The sequence below is a fragment of the Carassius gibelio genome, chromosome A15 (genome assembly GCF_023724105.1).
Source record: "Carassius gibelio isolate Cgi1373 ecotype wild population from Czech Republic chromosome A15, carGib1.2-hapl.c, whole genome shotgun sequence".
Lineage (NCBI taxonomy): Eukaryota > Metazoa > Chordata > Actinopteri > Cypriniformes > Cyprinidae > Carassius > Carassius gibelio.
The window spans coordinates 4539440-4562826 of NC_068385.1; the positions used below are offsets into that span (position 1 = coordinate 4539440).

At 39.9% G+C, this 23387-nt stretch overlaps 1 protein-coding gene across 1 annotated transcript in view; it reads left to right on the forward strand.

Annotated features, from left to right (window-relative positions):
- Positions 1–3293: 3293 nt before the first annotated feature.
- Positions 3294–23387, forward strand: part of LOC128028978 (kin of IRRE-like protein 1) — a 40382-nt gene continuing 20288 nt past the window's right edge. The window contains exon 1 of the mRNA XM_052616400.1: positions 3294–3958. Coding sequence (XP_052472360.1) covers positions 3919–3958 — 40 coding nt within the window. The 5' untranslated portion in view covers positions 3294–3918. The remainder of the gene's footprint in view (positions 3959–23387) is intronic.

The following is a 23387-nucleotide window of genomic DNA, read 5'->3' on the forward strand; positions in this document are numbered from 1 at the left end:
AACTTTACTACTAAAAAAAACAAAAAAACAAATATATATATATATATATATATATATATATATATATATATATATATATATATATATATATATATATATATATATATATATATATATATATATATATATATATACAAAAATGCATCTAAACAAATTTACTCAAACTTAGGCCTAACTAAAAATAAAATGAAAACAGAAAATATAAAAATAAAATGTATATAATAAATATAAATTGCATATAAGGATATAAAATAACACCAATATATTACCTATCAGGTTGAAGGGCAGCAGTTGGTTATGTCAAAAAAAATGGAACGTTATTTCAGAGACGGGACAAATTAATTACATTGTGATGAAAGAAAGAGTCCATTTTTATGTCATGCTGACAATATAATTTTACATGTCTTCACTTAATTTACACTGCAGAGTCACACTGGTTGATAAAACGAGACATTTGAAACTCAAGACTGACATTATTATAAACCCGAGACTATTAATAGCATATATCTTGTGACATTTGGATGAAATAGACATAAACCAGCTCTGATTTATACATTTATAAGGAATGCTGACCTTTAAGTGATACAATATTTACTTAAGGGATGTAGAGGAGACCGTTTTAAGAGAGACGAAAAGACATTTTAACCTTTGTCCACGTCAGCAAGAAAATGTTCTCCATGGAGGGAATGTCATTTTAGTTTGTCTTCAAGACAAATACCCAGAAAGCAGTGTTTGTCGTCTGTCAGAGTGAGATTGGAATTGACTTTTTAGCACCATGTCAAATTAAACCGCAATCTCATGACAATATACTTGTTTCAGTTCAACTTTGCATCAGGCTTGCAAATTAGACAGGAGGGGAAAAGCTGCAATGTTAATTTCAGCCTTGCGTCGTTGACGTTTCTTTTCTAATTGACCCCGGGTCAAATGGGCTTGAGATACTATTTTGTTAAAATATTCTCATTTCCTGGGGAGTCGCATTTCCATACAACTTCACCTCATGCTTTATTTATGACTTTCTTTACAATTTGCAAACGACATCTTAACTGTCTCTTTCTCCCCCAACACAGAACAGTTTAGTAAATATCCAACTGTATTCATTATTAATAAATCTACAGTCTAAAAAACCCTCTTATATGTACATGAATTATTTAAGTAGGCATAGGGTGGGTTGCAGCACCCTCAATGTAAGGTTACAGAATAAATTACTGTATGTTTCAGGTACAGGCTTGCTAAGCATGTCTATGAAAGTAGCTGTTAATTCACACGTCTGAATCACACCCTGCCAAGACTTGGTAAAGTTCACGCAGCAGTTGTTGATGTTTACTCTTCTCTCCCAGCAGGTGTGAGCCCCTGTTGTTTAGAGATCATCTATTGCCCATATACTCCATCCCGTTTCTTTCAACTCACAGAATTCCCCTCATCATCTCCACCTCCAGCAAGCTGTTTCTCTCATCAGCATGTGTTTGTGAGCGGCAGTGTCGCATTTGATCCCCTCACCTAAAATAAATCTTAACAGGGTGGAGACCAAATCCATCCGCATGGTTTTACAATTGTTCTCTCCTTGACCCTATTTCTAAAAGGTTCCAGTTTGTGTTTTTTTTTTTTTTTCTTGAGAGAGAAATTACAAGGTGAAATCTTAAGAGTTACTTTTAAAACTGTGTATCAACAAGGTGGATAATAATAATAATAATAATAATAATTATTATTATTATATATATATATATATATATACTTAACTAAAAAAGTAAAGTAACTCAGATACTTTCTTGTAAATTAAAAAGTAATGCGCTACTTTACTAGCTACTTGAAAAAAGTAATCTGATTACGTAACTTACGTTACTTGTAATGTGTTACCTCCAACACTGGACATCGGAGATGGCAACAAATATAACAACATCTGATGCAGGAATGAATCATTTGTGTCAATGAATCGGTTCAAACAAGAGTTCTGAAAGATTCGCTGTGTCCGAATCACTCATTCACTATTTAGAGCCAACACAATTTCAAAAGCATGAATATGAACATTTACATTTAATAAAACATATGAACTCAATATATAAAAATGACCGTTAAATTAATGGGTTCACTACAGTGAAGGACACATTAAGAGAACGAATACGAGTGAACGAATCTGACTCCGATAAAAACACAGTGCGCTTTAGAGCGCTCTGGAGCTGTTGCAGTTTATCTACGTGATAAGCCCCTTTTTGCACTTTCACACTGCCAGTGATTACCCGGGATATGTGCGTGTTTTCACACAGAACCCGTAAAGATCCCGTAACAACACGTGACATCAGGGTGTGACATGTAATGTACGAGTCGAAAACGCTAGGCACGTTATACTTTCACTGAAGCAAGTAAACGATCTCAGCGTCAGCGCAGAAAGTGAGGAACAAACTGATCTCTGCTTCATTACAGTTTGCACATATTTTTTTGTCGCGAACGTTGATCTTCCTTCAAAACAGCCGGTAAAAGAGTCGCACGATAATGAGCGTAATCACTTCGACACGGCATTAGATCTGGCTTTTGTTCACACAGGGCTCATCCCGGGTTGAATCTGGCAATGTTTCTAGGTCCCCGACCCGGGTTCAATGCCGGAATCAATCCCGGGACGTGGTTGCTTTCACACAGAAGGCGACCCGGCAATGTTCCTGCAATTTGCTGGGTCTGATGTGCAGTGTGAAAGGGGCTATATAAACCTACTTTGTGTGTCTGTGTGTGTTGATAGATGTGCTTTATATATTTAATACAGTCCTTATAAATATTTTATTAGGCTATTAAATGTCCTCAAAAGACTGAAATGGCACAAATACTTTGAGATATTTAAAATTAGACATTTATGGCTGCATTTCTTTTATTTATTTATTTTTTTATTTTTATTTATTTTTTTAAACGATACAAAGCCAAACAAAACGCATATTTGGTCAAGAAGCACATCAAAAAAAGCTCCCGTGGGTTCCCATGGAATCTACTCATGAGGAGCATGTAGATCGTATCCGAACATTAAGTGATAAATAACATTAATTGATATGAGTGTATTTACATCGCATGTACACTGAATCATTATTTAAAGAAACCCCATTAAGATCATCTGTTCGGCAGATTCTGTTTGCTCCGGGACACACCTGTTTACTTTCCCCAGCAGTTTATTCATTCACAGGCGCGCATAACCAAACACCCCCTGTTGTTTAAGGACCAAACACGCCCAACTGCTAGACACCCCTATAGTTTAAACCCTTAACCAATTGCAGGACCCGGGGGGGCGTAGGCCAACGGCTGTCCCTGTAGACTAAGAACTACTTCATTCTCAAACTCTATGTTCCCTAGTGGAAGAAAGAAAAAGCGCTTGTTTTATTCCTCGAGCCAACATCCAGTCAATAGAACGACAGTCAGTGAGGATCGTATCCTCGCCTTGCCGCTGCATTAGAAGAGAGAAAGAGCGAAGAGAGCAGTACGGAGGGAACTGTGCGCAGGAGGAGGCGTTTATGTGCGCTATAGAGCTGTGGTGCTGAAACGCGCTCAGTTGCACCGGCGAGCGGAGCCCCGCTGAACGGGAGAAACTGAGTTTTTCTATCACCCCTGTACGGAGGATCTACTTGTACTTGGATTGATGCAAAACATGCGCATTAAAGCAACCTGATTTGAACAAAATTGTGTTGGGAAATATTACGTGAACGTTCGAAAGAAAGTTCTAAACTTTAAAGAGACCGCAAGCATTGATGCTTAGACTGTGTTCAGATGGCAGTAGAGACTTCCAGCTCCCAGAGCTGAGTTTAACATAATCTGCCGGTTATTTTATTTTATTTTACCTAATTCAAGAGGTGGGCGAGGACCAGCTTCCACATTCTGTCCATCCGGAGCTTTCGTGCGCACACTTTTAGTCTGGACTGCAGGACAAGTGTTGAAGACTCCGGAAAGATGTTGACGTTTTACATCGCATTGTGCCTTTTAGGAACAGGTAAGATGTTTTGTTTGAGTTCGGTAGTCTAACTATTCTAATGACAAAATCGCATGTTTGTGTACTACTTAGCGCTGCGTCAACCGAATCATAACGCGATTAGCTACTGATCGTTCCGCGCGCCCCGTTTTGAAGTTTACGCAGTGGTTTTAGGTGTGTCATAATTGTATTTTGTGACAAACAAGGTACAGGTCCTGTGAAATCTTTCCGCTATATTGGGCGAGTGGCACTGCGCCATATGCAAACAAGGCTAATTTGGAAATTAAGCTTGTCCGATATAGGCATGTACTCCAGCGTAATGCAGTTGATGTTGATATGCTGCTCATCTTACCCTTTTAGAGAAGTAAGCTACTGAGGTAGTGCCATGGTACAGTGATGATATCATATGGTACATAATATAATACAATGATACTGAAATGTATGTATTTGCATGTTACTGCAAGGTACTTTATAATGGGGCATGCCCGACAATTTGTTGCATATACTATGCTATAAATTTAGTTACAAATAATTTTTTGTGTTGATGTAAAGGAAAACTCTGGCACATGGAAAACTTGAATGTTAATAGGCTTTATGCTGTGAATATGTGTTAAGGATGGAATATATGTTTTTTGGGAACTTTTGTTGTTGTTTGCTGCAATCGCGAGATCATCATTCAGTACACTGGAATAAGTGGCTGCGTTTCATACTGTAAGCATACTGGACTGGAGGCTATACTGTGCATGAGAGACTTGAGGTTGATATCCAGTGCCCCATTTAATGAGATCATCCAGCCAGCAGAATAATAAGTGAAAAGTTGAAGAAAGAATGATCAAGGTGTGACCATGATAATGGCTATAAGTAACACCCTTCTGAGGTTTTGGAAAGGAAGTGTGCTAAAAGCCACAGAGGTCTACTGCATAAGAGATGTGCTGATCACAGTGTCCAAAACAGAAGAAACACCTCTTAATAATTTCACAGCCAACGCCATCAGGAAGGCGCAATCTCCTCTCTCAAACAGAATAATTCAACAGCATTAAATAAATATAAATGGTGCCAGGCAGAGCTAGGTGCGACATTTCTCGATACAGTCTAAGGGGAACTGGAAATGCGCGCGATCTGAAAGATTATGCTCGTCGCAGTGTTGATTTATTCATTATTTTGTACTTTATGTAGTAGTGGCCGCGGGCATCTCTTCCTATCCTGATAGCCTAGCGCGTGAGTATGAATGAGCTGGATATCGCTTGCTGCACTCATGCGCTGCCTCTTTGTTTCTGACAGAGACTAGCAGCGCTGCAGTGTAGGGTTTGGGGACGGGGGAGTTGTTTCTACTCTTTAAAATGACTGAAATCGAATGCTTTTTAAGACTTTAAATTTCATTAACGATTCTCGAACGCGCTTTTTCGCCGGTGCGGACAGAACATTGTACTGTAGGCAACTCTGAGTGCTGTCCGAATCCTAAATGAATGACTCTCATGAACAGGTTCTTTTAGCGACTCATAAACAAATTGAGACCAATGTATCTCGACAGAGCGAATCTTATAAACAGGTCCATTTCAGTGAATCACAAGCATACTGTGTGAACAGTATAATATGATTTCCGAACGAACGACTCTTATGAGTCGGTTTCTTTTTTGTGAATGACAAAAATTCAGCGTGATCATTTTTGTTCGATTTCAGAACAGATGACTCTTACGAGCCGGTTCTTTGTTGTGAATCAAAATCAGTGCTAGCGGATACTGAATCAGTCTCACTAACCTGTTATTGTCATTAGTTGTCCAACTCAAAATAAAGCAAGAACTGTTATTTGTTCATACTTGTTCTGCAAATCAGTGTAATTGTAAATCTGTAAATATTTAAAGTTAGATGATGTCTGTCAGTTATTTTAAAAAATGAATTTAACTTGACAAGCCATTAAAATAGGCCTACATGTTTTTTTATTATTATTATTAGGTCTATTATTATTTTTGAGTTGTTAAATTACTTCTGTTAGAATTTGGAATGATGTCATTATTTGGCAGTGCAATAAGAATCACACTTCCGTCCAAATTTTTAGTTCCTGAAAAGTATTTAACTGGTGTTAAAAGTTCTCATCACTACTGCAGAGTGCAAAGTGAAATGCCCTTAAACTTGTTATTGCACAACCCCATGCAATTTGAATAATTAGCAAACTGGTACAAGAAAACACGTCGGTCTTTGCACTGACATATATCAATCTATTAGGTTTGTTTTCTACCACATTGCATTTAAAAGCTCAGTACTCATACACTCCTAAGTAGTTGTCGGGCAGCATATTCTAATTTGCACTGTTTATTTCACACCAAAGGCAGCACTATATTTTGCATATTCTGTGTGCTATGAGAGAGGTTGATACAGCATCCTCGAGCCTGGCCTATTTTTACCGTGTGTCTGTTGTTTCCACGCCTTTTAACAGATATTTTATTCATTGGGTGTATTATTAACACCGGCTTTGATTCAGCTCTAGATAAAGGCTTCAAAATCCCTTGGCGCCCTCAGATCCAAAAGTGTTTCTTCTCCCAATTAACAGCGTAACCGCAAGCGAGGCAAAGCGCTTTCGGTCGGTGCTCCAGTAAACGAATTAAAACAAATGTTTATTGGTGGTTAAGCTGTGCTTTCTGTCTGTCTCTTTGATAAATGAGGCTGCTGTATTGACACGGATGGAGGCGGTAATTAAATTTAAATGTTGAATCCAAATGCCTACCACCGTCACAAACTTAAGAGGGAAAATATAGGCGGGAATGTTAATAAAATGCATGCCTGGTTTGCAAATAGATTTTAAATTTGTAATAATCATAGCATAGAGTATGCGTCAGTTAAGCACAATAACAGAGGCTTATCTGAAGATACATTATAAATTGTCCCCGTATGCCAGCTATTTGTTTACTATTGGCTTTCATTTGGACTTTCGAACTCATTTAGGGGGAAAATATGACCCTGGCTGCACTCTAGATGTTTTTCTCATCATTGAGTGGGTGTGTAAGTAAGACAGAAGGAGGAGGGAGAGGGAAGAATAGGACGTAACAGAGCAATTCTTTGACAGACTGGTGGCAGCTGCTTTGGGAGGAGCAGACTCCCGGACGGCCTGAACCACTCATCTCACCTGACATCTATACAAGCAGCACGCCACACTCTGAAAAACCACCAGCAGCTCACCAGCTCCCTCTCTGAATAATGGCTCATAGATAAATAGACCAAAGAGAGAAATATAATCCTGGTTCACATAAACACACATGCTTTCTTACACATTCACCCAGACAGATACACACCCAAATGTAGGTGCAAACACATATCCCCTTTATCTTTTATTCTCCCGCTTGTTTGTCTTCTCTGTCTGTCTGTCTTTCTCTCTCTCGGTCTCACTCACTCACTCACACACGATTTCAGAATGTCTGACAAGATGAAGTCTCAGAACTAGTAGCAAAGAGCAGTGTTTGAAGCAGGGAACATGACAGAGTCTTGAAGAGACCAGCCCCTAGTGCCAGATATTCATGTGCATGCCCTTACCAAAGCTCCGCTGCTTCTTTCTCGCAACCATAATTTGCTTTCTCGGATTGTCCCTCTGTCTCCCAGTGGAATTCTGTTGCTCTGTGCCATCAGTATTCCAAGTAATCTCCGGCACTGTGCTTTTTTCGAAACCTTTGGCATGGGGTTGGCTAGTCCCATAAGGCAGCGTTCAAAGGAAGCGTGTTGAGATCATAAGACTTTCGCCTACTCCTTCCTTCCTTCCTCTCTAGTCCTTTTGCTTGAAAAGAGAAAAGAAATACATAACTGACTATCACTTTATGCATTATAAATTTACCATTTTGTACTCTAACACAGACTTCCATTCACATGCTTTCCCACTCTTACACCTAGTATACATCTAGTACATGTATTTTTTGCTGTCTGTGATATCCCACAACCTTTAAAAAAAAGGCTATTCATAAATATCCATTTACTATCATTAGATTCACTCAAATTAGTTTTAGATCTTTAGGCATCATAATAGTTGGTTGGAAGCCTGTCTGAAACCAGCTTCTTTATTTGGTGCCTTCAACTGCTGTCTAAGTAATTGACTGACTGGACAGCAAGGCTGCTGGCTTCGGTTTCACACACATGTAAACACTGCAACAAACAGCTTTGCGAATCTACATTCTTGATGTCTTCACTGGCTCCATTAGAGGAACAGATAGTTTGACCGCACACAAGGCCTCCCATTAGTGGTGGAGACTGCTGGGTGCTGAGATTGAGTGGGGTTGTATGCTGGTATTTTTGGCTGGGTGGCTCTCTGGGTTTGTTTTAGGAGCTTTCTGTATTATGCATGATCTAAATATCTTAGGAGACCATATGGATACTGAAAAAAACTGTTTTTATTCATGTGTGTATATTGTTAAGAGGTTTAACGCTTGAATTGAATGTAAAGGTGCGTAATATGAGGTTATGTGGCCAGTGCAATGATTAGAAAAGAAGAACATGAAATATTATTTCTCTTTCCCTCCTGCTCACTCTCTTCTGTGGAAACCTGTTTCTGATGCAGTAAAAAAAAAAAAAAAAAAAACTAAATGTAAGATGAAGTTTAAAATTATTAATAGTCACTTTGTGACATACAAAGTCACAATTATGAGAAAAAAAGTAGCAGTTAGATATATAGTTGCAAATGCAAAATCCCATTGTGAGTCGAAATTCTTTCCACTCTGAGGTAGAAATGGATTTCCATACTTTTCCTTATTTTTCCTTATTGAAAAGGAGTAGAAAAGTTGGAAGCGTTTGAGTATGTGCGTTTGAGTTAGAGAGAGTGTTTGACACACACGATTCACAATAGCGCCGATGCAGCAGAATCTGTCTGGTGCAGGAAGACTGCTGCATTATTTAGGAGATGCTCGTATGGCATAGATATGGATGAGTTTTGGCCTGCTTTGATTCACTTGCACTCTGCATACAAGAGAGAGATGAACTGGCTGCGAGCGGTTGAGTGCTCTGGGCTCTTTTACAGGGAGAGGTTGGCGCGCGGTGACAAATTCAACATAAAGGTCAGTTTTGTTTACAGCAGAGAGCAAATCGCAAGATTTTCTCCCCGATAACATTATTGCGTACAAATTTGTATGTGTGTTGTTGGGCCTGATGCTGAGAGTGACATTCAGGCTTTTGAATAGGACTAAGGGGATCAGGATAATGCTATACCTTCTTTGTACAGTAAAAAGGAAACCCTTATATTGTAGGTGAAAAAAAATCTGTAAGTTAACTTATATAATACCTCCTGTGGAGAAAAGTCCACAACTCCTTATTTTCCATTTTTCCCATGCTCTCATTTGCCCATCATAACGCTCAAACTGTGTTCCCGATGACACATACAGCTGTTAGGTTAGGGGGGTCTTGAAACAATGGCTCCCTCTGTTTTCTGCCCGAGACATGCTACACACAGCCGTATTGTCTAATTATCTTTCACAGACATAAGACAGTGACCCTGGGGTCTCACCCACGTTTTTCCGCAGCTTTCCACCCCCCAAACAAATCTGCGCACACAGGCAAATATTGAGGCGAATTAGTGGAATACAGGAAGCAAATGAGAAGGTTTTGGAGGGAAAGGCTGTAATCAGCTTGCATGCAGAAGCACACATGTAAAGAACTTGGCATTGCATTCAGGGGGGCTTTTGTTATCAGCTGTCAGTGTCTCCAGCTTGCATGCCTAATGGCAGAGCCCAGAGGAGAGGTGGCCAGTTGTTCCACACTCTGGGACAAGGCCATCTCCTCCATCTCCATTGTTTTTTCAGTCCTCTCTTCCTCTCGCCTCGTCTCCGTCCACCCACATCCTCACCTCATTTTCCTTGGGCGGAAAGACGAGAGAGTGGACAAAGAGGAATTGTGCTGACTTCTTCCTCTAGAGGAGGAAAATGAAAAAGAGGGCAATGATGTCATAGGAGGTCTTCAGTTACATTAAAACGGACAGTTTTTTTTTTTTTTTTCAAGGCCGAGAGTGACTCCTAGAGCAGACTCCAGAGTGACTCCACATCCCTTGGGATTCCTGTCAACAATGTTTTTTTAAGGGAGTTTGTTTATTCTAATGATGAGGTACAGTAGGCAATAGGGTCAGATAATCACGGATATTTGCATACAGTGGGGAAAAAAGAGGGTGTTTACTGCTGACGTTACTCCCAGATCACAAATTGGTGAAGCTCAGCAGCCTGAGTTAATTTGAAGAAAATCATTAAAACAATGCCTAAGGAAAGAGACACAATTTCAAACACTCATTTCCTATTTTTAGAAGCACTTTGCTTGCATTTTTTTCTCCCAAAATGCGAAAAGTCTCACTCGTTACTGGGGGAAATGTATCACAATTTGGTACGAACAGGACCAAGGAAGTGTTTTGACACAGAATGAGCTGGGATTTGGTAGATCGCACAACAGCTTCTATTTTACTATCACCTCCAGTCCTCCAAGACAAAATATCTCTTGCTGTGACACAGAAAGCAACATTAAATTGAAATTCATCTTCCATGTTGCTGCAGTATCTGGGCTTATATTATCTTCTTGGGCCAAGATCCTTAAGCTCAGTCTTAAAGATGGTCCTGATATTAGAGGGTGTTTTCTGCGGTGGAAAAAAATCCAGTTCTGCTATGAATACTGTTCATTAATTTTAGCTGATTATTTATTGAATATTAGATTTTATGTTTGGGGGAAAAGTATGAACAGCAAATCATTGAGGCAGATTCAACAATATGTTCCTTTATATCTGTTCTACAGTTTGTTGTAGTTATGGATTCATGCATTCATTCATTGATGAGTCATAGATGTTCAGATGGACTGACAGCTAGAAGTAATTGATTGTTTCTCTCGCACACACACAGTTGAATGGTGTGCCAAAGGGGCAGTTGAGATGAGTGTCTCGTGGTTAAAGCTGCATGGCCTTCGTAGGGTGATTAGTCAAAGCCTGACTGCTTAATTAACGATTACTCCATCACAGAAGACATTGTGTGCCTAAGAGAGAAAGAAAAGCTCTCAGGAAAGACACAGTCTGATAGTAACATTACGTGTGATGCTTTAGGATCAAACTTTGTCCCTCATATTCAGTTTAAAGGATTTCATACAATGTAATACAATGTCAAAGTCAATTAAGATTTTGACACAATGTCACATTGTGCAGGCATTTTTTGAGCTCATAAATGTTCCGTAAAAAAGATTCTGATACTTTCAGATTTGTGCAATATTATGCACCACAACCAATTAAAGAATTGTTGTTTGTTTATCTCTCCTTTTGTAGCGGACAGAACATTATGGAGTATTTATTAGTGATATAGTCTAGTAATCAAAGTGAAATTGTTTTTGACACCCATGCACAAGTAGGATACTGATTTCAGTGCTGCTAACTGTCTAGATTCTGTATCAGCATAGGATCTTATACCTGCTTCCATTATGAGATAGCATCATGCTAAACAACAGATCTCAGCTAAGCACAGCCCTAGTTGAGCATTTGGCATAAAGACTGTCATGCAGACAGGAAGACCCTCATTATCAGCTATTTGTGAGCTCATTCTCTCACTGTCTGTCTGTCTCTCTCTTTCTCATTCTCTGCCGCACATACACTCACATCCCTAAACCAAATAGTTCTTCTTCTCTGGAAACCCCAGTGGAATGTGCGCACAAATATTGTGATTGTGAGCCCAACCGTTAACCATAATACTCTGAACCGGAGAGAAGACCTCACTCAACCTCCCCCACCACATCAGGGTTAAAGGCATCTCTGTTTAGTGCTCAGACAGCTGGGCAAGAAATTTAGAAAGGCATGCATGTCTTCCCTTCACTCTCCTCACATCTTTCTTTCCTTAATAGCTGGGATATTACTGCATGGCTTTGAATGCCACAGTGGGAGGTTGAGCCAGAAGCAGGCCAATTTGCTATCAAGTAAGGGGTGTCAGTCAAGACGCATCAAACAGGCTTTCCATCGTCACTCATGTGTCCAAACATGGTAATTTTATCGAGCGATCCAAAGTAATCTGAAACAAGCCAATGCCTTTGGAAAATAGAAGGGGCCATCAAATGATTTGGAAGGTAGAAAGGGTGGTGGTAAAGAAAGCAAGAGAAACATTTAGCCAAGATGCGGAAGGCTTAGGAGTCCATTCAGCTTGACAAAGGGGTGTACCAAGGCAGAAGGAAAGAGAGGAAATCAAACAGATTCATTTCCAGCATCTTAGCTTTAAAGGTAATGGATACTCTTGTACCAGTGTGATGGAACCCCTTCATCTGTTCTCCCAGTTTAAAAGTAGGAAACAGAGTAACAAAGACATACCAGATGAAAAGTGACTGTCTGACACAGGAGACTGGATAGGGCATTTGGAGACACCTGGGGGCAATGATGAAGCTGTAACAAAGCAGACAAGCTTTGAATGCACAGGTTGGCCGGAGCTGGGTGGATGAAAAGGGCTAGTGTTGGTGGGTTGAATTTGATACACAGCCTCTTTCAGACGATGAGGTAATGTCAGGCAGTGCCCCTGGACCTTCCTGATTGATGCATTCTAGCCGCTCTACTGGTGTGGGAGGGCTGTAACGGATTACAGCGTCGAACCCTGCACAGAGATTGACAGAGAAACCTCTAATGGGCTGTGACTATTGTCTGGGTGAGGCATCCAAAGCCTGCAGTTCTCTGTGGAGTTTAGGAGGAGTTCACACGCACACACACACAAATACTGGGACAGGTACACAATACACACCGAAAAAAGCTTCCTCAGCGTTGTTGCGCAGGATATTGGCTGTTTACTTTTGAAATTCTCTCCATGGTTGTGGCTTGCTGTAAACAGTGGTGTGGTGTGCTTGTCAGTCACAGATAAGGACAGAGACAAATATAAGAGGGAGGGAGTGAGATCGAAGACAAAGAGAACAAGGAACAAAGAGGGACAAAGGGAAAGAAAAGTTGCTTGCTAAACATAATGTCTCTTGGAGTGAATAATGAGTCTGTATGGGCATATGAAGTCTAAAAAAGTGATCCAATGCTTACATTAGCTGAGCTTTTTAGAACTTTACCAAGCTGCCTCACAAAGTGACACTTTCTATGCGGTTGCATGCATAAATATGCCTATTATGCAGATTAGAATGGAATGGGCTTTACAATCCCACAACACTTCACTCTACTCGGCTGAAAAGATCTGCTTAGGCTAGCATGAGATTCTGTGATGGTGATATATATAGCTATGGTGTTCACAAGCTTTTCGAGGTATCCATTATTTAGTGTGATCTAGAACATTATTTGTACCCTGTGTTATCCTTTTTAAAGAGAAGAAAATAAATTATTTTACATCCTTATTTTGTTTTACTTGTATGAATGAAATAGGACAAATACATAAGAAAAGCCATCAAGCAGGATAGGAAGTGTGGGCTGGTTCATGTGTGGAGGATAGAATGAGAAAACATGAATAAAAGTCTGACGCTAATGCAAGCTGCTTGGTACTTTACCTCAAGCCACTTGTTTTTGCTTTCTACTCGAGTGTGTATGTTAACCGGGGTGTGACAAAAACAGCCTCACCAGTTTCCTGAGAAAAAGATGCATTTTTATTGGCAAACACAGTGGGTCTTCCAGTTCTGGCTTTGTACACAGCAGGCTGCTTAGTTTCAAGCATTCCCAAACAGGGCCACCTCAGAGCAGGTTAGAGAATGAGGAGCGTGTTCCTGCTTGGAACTGCACTTCTCTAGGTTCTTCTCACTTACAGCAGCAGGCCAAGCAAGATACTTTCCTGCCTGAAGACAGGTTCAGCTTTCTCTACGAGCTGCGTCCCACTGTGAGGAGATTTAGTGATGATTTATGAATCCCCCTAGAAAACAGGGCACAAGTGTGAAAGGTTGTCATATGATAGTGACATCTCGCTTCCAAAATCAATGTTTTATTGAGTTTTGGTGGAGCTGCAGCTTTGAAAAAGCTTGTTTAGATATGAAGGGATTGTGCAGGCAGAGGACTTTTTTGAGGAGTATATTTTTCTGAGTTTTCATTCTACTATAATGGCCAAATAAATAGTGCTTATTGTTTTTTAAAGTATGAAACCAGCAAAATGATGAAGACATCATGGGTCAGTAAGTAGTTCAATTTAGAAGCTACATTAATCAGAATAACCTTTTTTCTCTTTCAAGTAATATGGTTCATTAGCCAGTAACTGTCAGATTTTTATGGCTGTATCAATTTTGTTGACATACACCTTCTCGTCTTAAAAGTGTTTGCTTTTCTCTCATGTAAGTTTATTTTTTTATGAATCTGTAGAAGTACATGCTGTACCGTAGATTAGGTCTATATACCATTTCATCATCCAGATCATCAATAAGAACATCTCTATTTGCTCTGAAGTAAATTAATGCTGCTAATTTACAGTCTTTCTTTTAACACAGTTTTACATGTTGATTCAGGTCTCTGTAGTACAATACTTAATAGTTCACAGTACAGCAGTAAATGTGTGCTGTTCACTTACACTGATGTTATCAGTTGTAATCATGATCAAATGAGGGGTTTCTTTTAAGCTGACTGAGAAGTATTTATCTAAATTCTGATGGTCCGGGTTTTTTGTAATTTAAGCCTCTTTAAAAAAAAAAGTAAGAAAGACAGATATTTTGCAATGTCATAATTCCTAAATTCTTTCAAATAAGTACATTTTTTACTACTTTATGAGCCCATCTTACTGCCAATCCACAAATCCACAGAATTTTCCTGGTTATTCTTATGGTATGCTCTATAAGGTTTATGCAAGTTAGCGGCAGTAACCAAGATGGGCAAAGTTTAATGAAGGGTCAGCGTGATTGTGGAATTTTAACTATTCATTTTATAAATAAAAATAAAAGGTTAGAACAAGTCTTGACACTATTGTGATGAATGTGGACATGTGTAAGCAAAGAAACTGGTGCAGGGGTGTGTCTGATGTCCTCTTTTTTTTCTCAGCTTGTTGAGAGGAGGTGATGGATAGGCTTCTAATGGACCCTCTCAATCACAAGCTACTTAAGCAGGCTGATCAGTAACAGAGAGCAGAAAGGCCAACCCAAACCCCCTTTCAACAGAGCCAAAGGGAGATTCAGTGATCATCCGTGCTAGTGATTAGTCTTGTAACAGTCCTCATGCTGCAAGCTTTCACTCATTTACCAGGCATCTGAGAAATCTATGGTCCAAACTCACCGTGAAGGAGTCTTGAATTGTCAGGCAGAACCTTAAAAGGCTCTGTTAAAGCGGAGTCTTTTGTCCCAGGACGCGGTAGCTTGGTGCAAAACCTCTTTTGTTTTGCTAATGTTATTAATGGTCTCACTTAGATTTAAAAGTAAAGCAGATTCAACTCGGTAGGGGAAAAAAAAAGTTTTTTAGTTTTTTTTTTTATAAAGATGTTTTTAAAGTTTAAAGGTTAACAAGGTGTTTACAAGGTATTTGTACTTTGGGCGTGTCAGTGTAAAAGTGTTAAGTGTATTTATTTGACGGTGGAAGCTTCCTGTGAGTCCGAATCTGAGGTTATCATTGATTTTTATAAAACACCAGAGATTAAAGTGGTCATTAGCAATGTTCCTTACACTCTTAAGAATAAAAATGCTTCACGATGCCATAGAAGAACCTTTTTGTCTAAATGGTTCCATAAAGAACCTTTAACATCTGAAGAACCTTTCTGTTTCACCAAAGGTTCTTTGTGGCGAAAGAAGGTTCTTCAGATTATAAGAAAAGAAAGAGATGGTTATTTGAAGAACCTTTGACTGATTGGTTCTTTGTGAAACCAAAGATGGATCTTTTATGGCATCGCTTGAAGAACATTTTAAAATACCTTTATTTTTAAGAGTGTAGAGCCAAGAAACTACAAATATTAGTAGAAGGTGGGGCCTCTCCTCTCAGAAAAACCTCTCCAGCTCTTCATTTTCTCTCTCTCTCCTTTTACCAAGTGCCAGCTTCATTGAATAACCATGACACAAGTCATTGTGTGTATTTTCACACCAATTAACAGCTTTTGGTGCTTGCTGAGGTGATGATGGCCTGTCTATGGCCAGGTGCATAGTGTTTGTGTGTATTTGGATTTTTTTTTTTTAGCAGCACTGAGAGAAAGCTCAATGTTCTATGTTCATTAGCTGTATAATTAGTAGTTGTAGAACCTTGTTGGTCTGTTAGAGAGGAAGCCAAAAGGTACAGTGAATGTATAGGAATCTCTCAGCTTTTGTACAGAGTTCTCTCAGTCTTCACAAATCTACCATTGGCTGACTTGCTCTCTGTCAAATTAACAGCCTACTTTGTGCCGTTCACAATCTGCCCCTTAAGAGGTAAAAACTCCTCCATTGGCCGGGAGTTGAGTGGTCATTAATATCAGGCTGGTCCTTATTGGCACAAATGGCAATGCTGGAGAAAAATGATTCTGTCCAGCCCTCTTCCATTCTTCCCTTTCTCCCTCACACTATCTTTCTTTTGGCTCTCGAAGCCAAACTAGCATCCCCTCCTCTCTTGCACTCTCAGTCTAGATAATTCAATCTGTCCAATATCGAATAATCACTTCCATTTTTTCGGCCCATTTTAACCTTATCACTGGCGCTGCCTCCTCAGGGGACCGACTCTTGTTTCACCTAGTTAAGAGAGAGAGAGAGAGAGGGAGCCCAAGAGCGATAACCTGGGATCGGGGTGAAACGAGGCGGGTGACGAATAGTTCTCTAAGGAGCGGGGAGTAAAGACTGTTTGTTGTTCTCACAATGAGAACGAGTGGGCAAACTGGCTAAGGAGTTTTTTTTTATATTTGTCTGAAAAAGAAAAGGTGAATAGTAAGGGTCACAGGTAAAGAAAAAGGGTAAAATGTGAAGCATGAGAAATGTGCTGTGCAGGATTGTGAACACTGCGGCCCCTCTGCATTGGCCATTGTTCCAAACCTTTGTTTACCTTCTCTAGGAGCATCTCTAGCAGCTTAATCTTGCAAGAAAGTGGGGTCAACAGGTCAAGACCGGACTCTAGTCGCCACCCTGAACGAGAGAGGGTGGGGGGGGGACTTTTCCCCCCTCATCTTTCTGTTCATTGTGTCGTGTCTCTCTCTTTCCTTTTCTTTTCCTAATTTCCCCTGGAACCTAATCTGTAAGCTTGATTGTTCTAAGCTGATTTCAAACTTGCCCCTGGGAGGAGATGGGCTTTTGGAGTTGGTTTTAATTAAGATTTAAAGAAAGCCTTCCTCAAAAAGGAAGATTGAGTGGTTTCTCCTGATGGAGGGATGAGAGTGGACATGGGGAAGTGGAACAGATTGCCCAGCAAAATAAAATAACAGTGAGAAGTTATTCATCAGGAATGAGAGAGAGAGAGAAAGATATTTAATGAAAGTACAATGTTATGTCTGTTGAATTATAATAGGTTATGTGGAGGATTTATTAATTAACAATTGCAGATCAGATTTTTTCCTCCTATTTGCTTGTCTTTGTCTGTTTTACTTCCTTTCCTTTCTCCATTTATTCACTCCTTGAGAACTGCTGGGGTGAAAACAACTAAATGGTACAGTCCATTTTTTCCTCTCCAAAAACCTGAATCTATAGAGATTGATTTGGACTTCCTAAAATCCAAGCCCATATCCTGTACAGACATCATTGGAACACTGCCGAGCTGCAGGCAAGCAATATCCAGATTATCTAGATGCTGTAATGATCGATAGCGGCACCTTATGTACCCTTTTTCGACTGAAATGGTGCTGAGGCTGTAGCCAGGGCTCGGGGAATCTGTGAAACTCTCTTTAAGATTTTCAGAAATTAATTGAGAATGGATTTAACATTTAACATTAATATAGTGAAATTATTATTTTATATTTTATAATTTGGATGTAACAATTAGACATAATTGAACTTAATTAATAAAAATCATATTACTCAATGAATACATGATATTTGTAAATAAAATAATAATAATAATTTATAATGTCGATCCACAAAACAAAGTGATTAGAGTACCTGTATAGCCAAATAGTTTTAAATATGTGGTGTTTGGTTTGAGTTTTTTTCTTTCTTTTTTGATTCTCCTGTGGTGGAGACTAGCAGTATTGTTCCAGGTTGGGCTCCGGTATCAACACTGTGTCGGTTGAACAGGAGTAATGAATTAAGAGCACATACCTCACTTGTTTACCAGCATCTGAAGTAGCCCAGAAACTGAGCCATACCTGCTAATAAAGATTTGTTTATATAATCATTAAAACGGTCATGGCGTCTTGTGCTTAAATCATGATTTAGATCTGTTGGTGCCTGGTCGTGACCGTACAGGGAATTAAGATTCCTACAGAGTGGAAAGTCTGTATGTGTGTGTGTGTGTTTGTGTGTGTGGCTTTGTTAATCTCTTTCTGCCTTTCTCCGCTCATGCCTATCTTTCGTTCTCTCACACACACTCTTTCTTCTCTTTCTCTCCCTCTGTCTCTCTGGATAATGGGCTTGTACTCAGGTGGCCATGTCCCTTCGATGGACACCCCCACACGTCCTTGTTAGACACTTAATTAAAAGCCTTATCACAGGAAAACACGCCGAGACATTCCAATATGGGCCTGGGCATCAGAGATACTGCTACAACCAGACAGCATCCATCTATTACTGCTGTCTGCTTAAATGTCCAGCCAAACAGAGTGTGTGTGTGTGTTAAAGCATAAAATAATGAGGAGTTTACATGCAAAATAAGAAATTGTGTACGCTGATTTAGGATAGAGAGTGAACGTCTAAGGGAGAGAAACTGTAAGGCCTAGTTTATCTGGTATTAACATCTATGTCTGGAGATTCATTTGAAACAGGTAATTGCTAAATACAGGTGTAAATAGGATCCAGAAACATTCTGAGGTTTGGCTTTGAAAGATCATAACTGACTGATGATCTATCCACATCTATTTTTGTTTATTTCTTTCTTTGAATTTTATATACAAGTTATTACCAGGTGTAAACAGCAATGCGTCGCAGCTGACCACTTGTGATCAGGTTGCCTATAGACCTCAAGGCTAGGAAGAAGTAGGCTTTTTAACCTACCTACGACCATGCTGATGAAACATAAGTGGGTCTGTTATTATCAGGAGAATATGTAAAAAAATCCACATCTGTCTTCCCGTGCATTCCTCCCCTCCCACCGCTATCAGCACTCCTCCCATGGTCAGTTAACTTTTAGAGCTGATGACAGGCAGGGGAACAATCCTTAACAAAAGGAAGATACACAACAAAGTGTTTGTTAATTAAGCCAATAGCTGAGTTAGGCACACTAGGTGTTAAAGAAGAGTTGGGAGGTCAAGTGTCCCTCCCACTACATTCTTCAGTAGCACTAGGCAGGGACCAGCAAACAGGGACCATATGTCCCAAACTCTAGTCATTGATCCTCCCAAAATGGAAAGACAAAGGCCTTTTCACTCAGTTGAGACCGGGGAAATCTCCAATTCCACACTGGGAGCATAGCACCAGTCAACAAGAAGATAGTGAAAAGGAAGAGGACAGGAAAAGTGGGAGAAAGAGAGAGCATGAGAGGGACTTGGCATTTTCCATCACATTAACTAGGAACAATCCTTCCAAACAGCCTTAAAGCTCCTTCTCTTTTCTGCTGACTTCTTCTGTAGGTTGTCCGGTTCCAAAGCCCCCAGGAGACTCTCCTCAAAAGCTCTGTGTCCATTCCTCTTACTCAGATGCTCAGCTAATAATGCCACAGCCAAAGCATAACAATCTATATCTCTGGCTATCACAAAGCAAGTTCTCTTATGTTTAGGTTGGGTCTTGTGCATTGGAGGAGTTGAAGGTTTACAGGGGCACGTCATATTTTTTTAAAGGGCACAACAAACCTATCCAATCATAAAATAACTGTCAGATCCTGGTGTGAAGGTGCGCTCCAATGGGGGTGGGGGGGGGGGGGGTAAGTATTAGCGAAAAAAAGAAGGGAGAGAGATAAAAGAAAGCTTAGCAAAGACACGGAGAGGCCAGAACGGTACTGTAAAGTGCACAGGGTTCCTGGGGGAGAAATTGATCAGGCATGTATTCTGGCGCTGCAGCGATTAATATCAGCGGAGGAAAAAAGGTCAAACTTGACTGAAAAACGCTACGGTATATCATTGTTACTGGCACAGCCCACATTTCATACATCACACCATGCTGTGCTGTGTCAACTCTCCCACCGCTGGTCTCACAGCCATAGCCCACGCCAAGTATTATCAAAGATTGATAGAGTGTCTTAGTTAAGTGGTGAGGGTGTAGGAATTTTGGATGGAGGGATGAAGTGGGGAAGGAAGAATTGCCACCTCTTTGCTTCAGGGTTACAACTTGTTGTATTACACCATATAGCACCAATCAGTGAAAATGAATGTATGTCAGATTTTTGTCTAAAACTAACACTTGTTTAACTGGATTACACAATTATGCTCAGATAAAGGTTTTTCAGACATTCTGTGTGTGGCTTCCTTAACAACACTTCATTCACAATCTCTTCCTCATCCTTATCTCCTCATCCCCCCTTTTCTCTTGTTCAGAGTGCTTGCTTAATAATTAATTGATAGTCAATTGATTGATTAGTTATCTCATTAATCATTCATTCATTAATCAGGGACAGATTTTTCCAGAGGAAGTGGTTCAATCCGTAAAAACAAAATAAATAATAATAAAAAAATCCTGACTTCACATTTAAGCCTACGCTTCAGGAGTTTCAGGAAATTACTTTTTGTTTCTCCTCTTCCTCCTTCTCCCTCTTTTTTTGCACCAAGCAAGCCAAGATGCACCGAGTTTGGAAGTTAAGATTTTTTTTTGTCCTTTTCGTTTCTCTTTCACCACCCGTTTTTTTTTTGTGTGTGTGTTCTGGAGGGTTTTAGTCATCAGTCATGTTAAAAGAACACTTTGAGTCCACGCTAATCTGATGAACAAGAAAGTTCGGTTTTTAATTAAACTACCCAACCCCCTACCACCATAACTTGATAGAGGAAGGAAATGCAAACTGTGGTAACTGAGAAAACCACAGACATTGATTAATCACGGTGGTTTTGAAGGCCATCCGTGAGCGGGGTCAGCCTTTTCACCAGCAAAGAGGCGACTCACTGTTTCAGTCGATGCAGCCCTCTCTAGAGAGATGAAGGAGCTGTTTGTTTAATTGTATACTGTTACGTGATGGGGACAGAAGTCCCCACCAAATAGGTGTCGAAAGAAAGAAAGAAAAACAGGCAGAATGAAGCTAAAGGGAAATTGTAATAGAAAAGAAATTAAATCTCATGTACATCAAACAAACTGGTGGTCTTCAAAAACAACACTCAGCCATGGCCAGTCTCTCTTTTGATTAGAAAGGAAAAAACATCAAATTAGAGAAAACTTCAATTGGACTGCCAGCACCACATTAACCTCCAAGCTGTAAAAAAGCACACACATTGAACAATCCTAACAATGTATTCACTGAACCCATCTCTCTTTATTTTCCAACACACATACTACCATGTGCACCTAAAGTTCAATATGCCACTAACAACTGAGGTTACAGCTATTTTCCCTTTCTTCTCTGCATTTAGACCAACAAAGTGCATGGCCTTCTTTGCACTAATGAGATGCATACATTTACAGCATCACTTCTTCATTAAAAATAATAATGATGAAGACAGTATGAGGAAAAAAACTATTAATTATGAAACGCACTTCCTCCTATCATAGAAAGCCACAGGGGCCTCCACTGGGCTCAATTAGGAAGTGTAGGCCACAAATCCCCAGACTAAATTAATTGACACCCCAGGGCATCGAGCCCAGCATCCCAATAGCTCAGTATAAGTGCTAGATTTTCTTTGTTTTCATTTAATTTGCTTTTTGAAAGTGAGTGCATAAGGGGGCCACATTCAAATGTGATCTTTTCAATGACTTTATGCTTTTTTAATCATCTTGCCATATTTACAGTGTTAATTTTTCTGTGTTGTTTACCCTGACTTCACAGCCAAAGGATTGAAACTAGAGTGCATATAAAAGCATTGTTCATTTATTTATTAATTTGTCCTTGTTTATTTTTCCTCACAGTGAATGAGGTCCATCAGAGGCAGACAGATTGTAGATGTTTCCAGAATTGTGGGGACTCGGGGCATACAGCAACCCACACATTTATGCAAAGAGTTCACAATGCTAATGATTTAAAAGCATACTATATCTTAGATCATACTGTACACTTAGCAATAGAAACAGAAAGATAAAGTGTGATTGGTGCATGCTGTAGGAAAGAGAGAATTAGAGAACGGCGGCACGGAAAGTGAGAGAAGGGAGAGCAGCAGCAATAACCGTCTCCAGAAAATACCAGGAGACCTGCAGGAATGAAATGACAAGACTGGCTCAATCAACATCTTGTCAAGACAGTTGGCTGATGTGTAGAGACAATCTCTTCCTCCCCCTCTAGTTTTTTTTTTTCTTCTACCCAGCCTCTTTGTGTTCCTAGAGGAAAGCTTTACGTCTGTGAGTAGAGGAGTTCTTAGACTCTGAAGTGAGAGAGCGAGAATGGGAATGCTGGAATAATGACACTTGGAAAAGTTCTGACGCACACCAGAAACGCAGGACAGCAGAGAGGAGTGTATGACAGACACAGACTCTGCTGCAAGTAGAGGACCTAAGCACCACACACACACACATACATAGATGCATATTTCAGTACCATTTTAATTTCAGGATTTATCGGTCACCCTTCTAATCTGACCTGGCAGGGTCGACACAATCTGATAATGTGGTAATTGTTACCCTCTGTTGTCAGGCCAAGATTATTATTGTTTTCCCTTTACAAATCTTGCTGCCAAAATGCTAGGATGTTACATGGTTGCTAATGTGTTCTTGGTAGTTGCTAGGGTATTTTGGGTGGTTGTTCTGGATGGCTTCTAGGTCATTAATTATTTTGACTCAGGTCTCTAGATGCCTTATCAATTTCCATGTCTGATCACTTAGCAATAGCACAACACCCTTCAACAAGGCACAAGATTTGAGGTTTGCACGCCACTCTAAATAAAACCATCTGCAAAAGAACAAATGTAAATTTAAATCATTCATGTCCATCATCGGTTTAATACTTAATGTTAGTGGTTTGTTCAAATCCCTAACCCTAACTATGAGAAACTATAATAGTAATGGTTGTCTAAGCAAACACCACTAACAAGAGAATAAGACAGTGAGAAAAAACTGCAGGGTTAGATGCTTGATTATAGATTTCCTTCATTCCCTCTCAAAAGCATAGGCATTTTTGAGCCCTCTATCTGTTAGAAGCCTGTTCTTCCCTTCACCACCCCTGTTGGAATCTCTTCCTATTCTATGATTTTCTTACCGCTGTAGAACCCCATCACCCCCATTTCACTCTCTCTGTCGACAGGCTGACTTGAACCCCTGCAAGTTTCATGCTGATAAATAGAGAAAGGACAGGGATGGAGAGGGTGTAAGAGAGGGAAAGGGTGTATGGAATGCAGAGAGAGGAGCAGAAACAGGCATGGAGAAGGCAAATCAACAATTTGTCACACCTTATGTAACTGTGAAAAGGGCCCTGCTCAGCATTGAT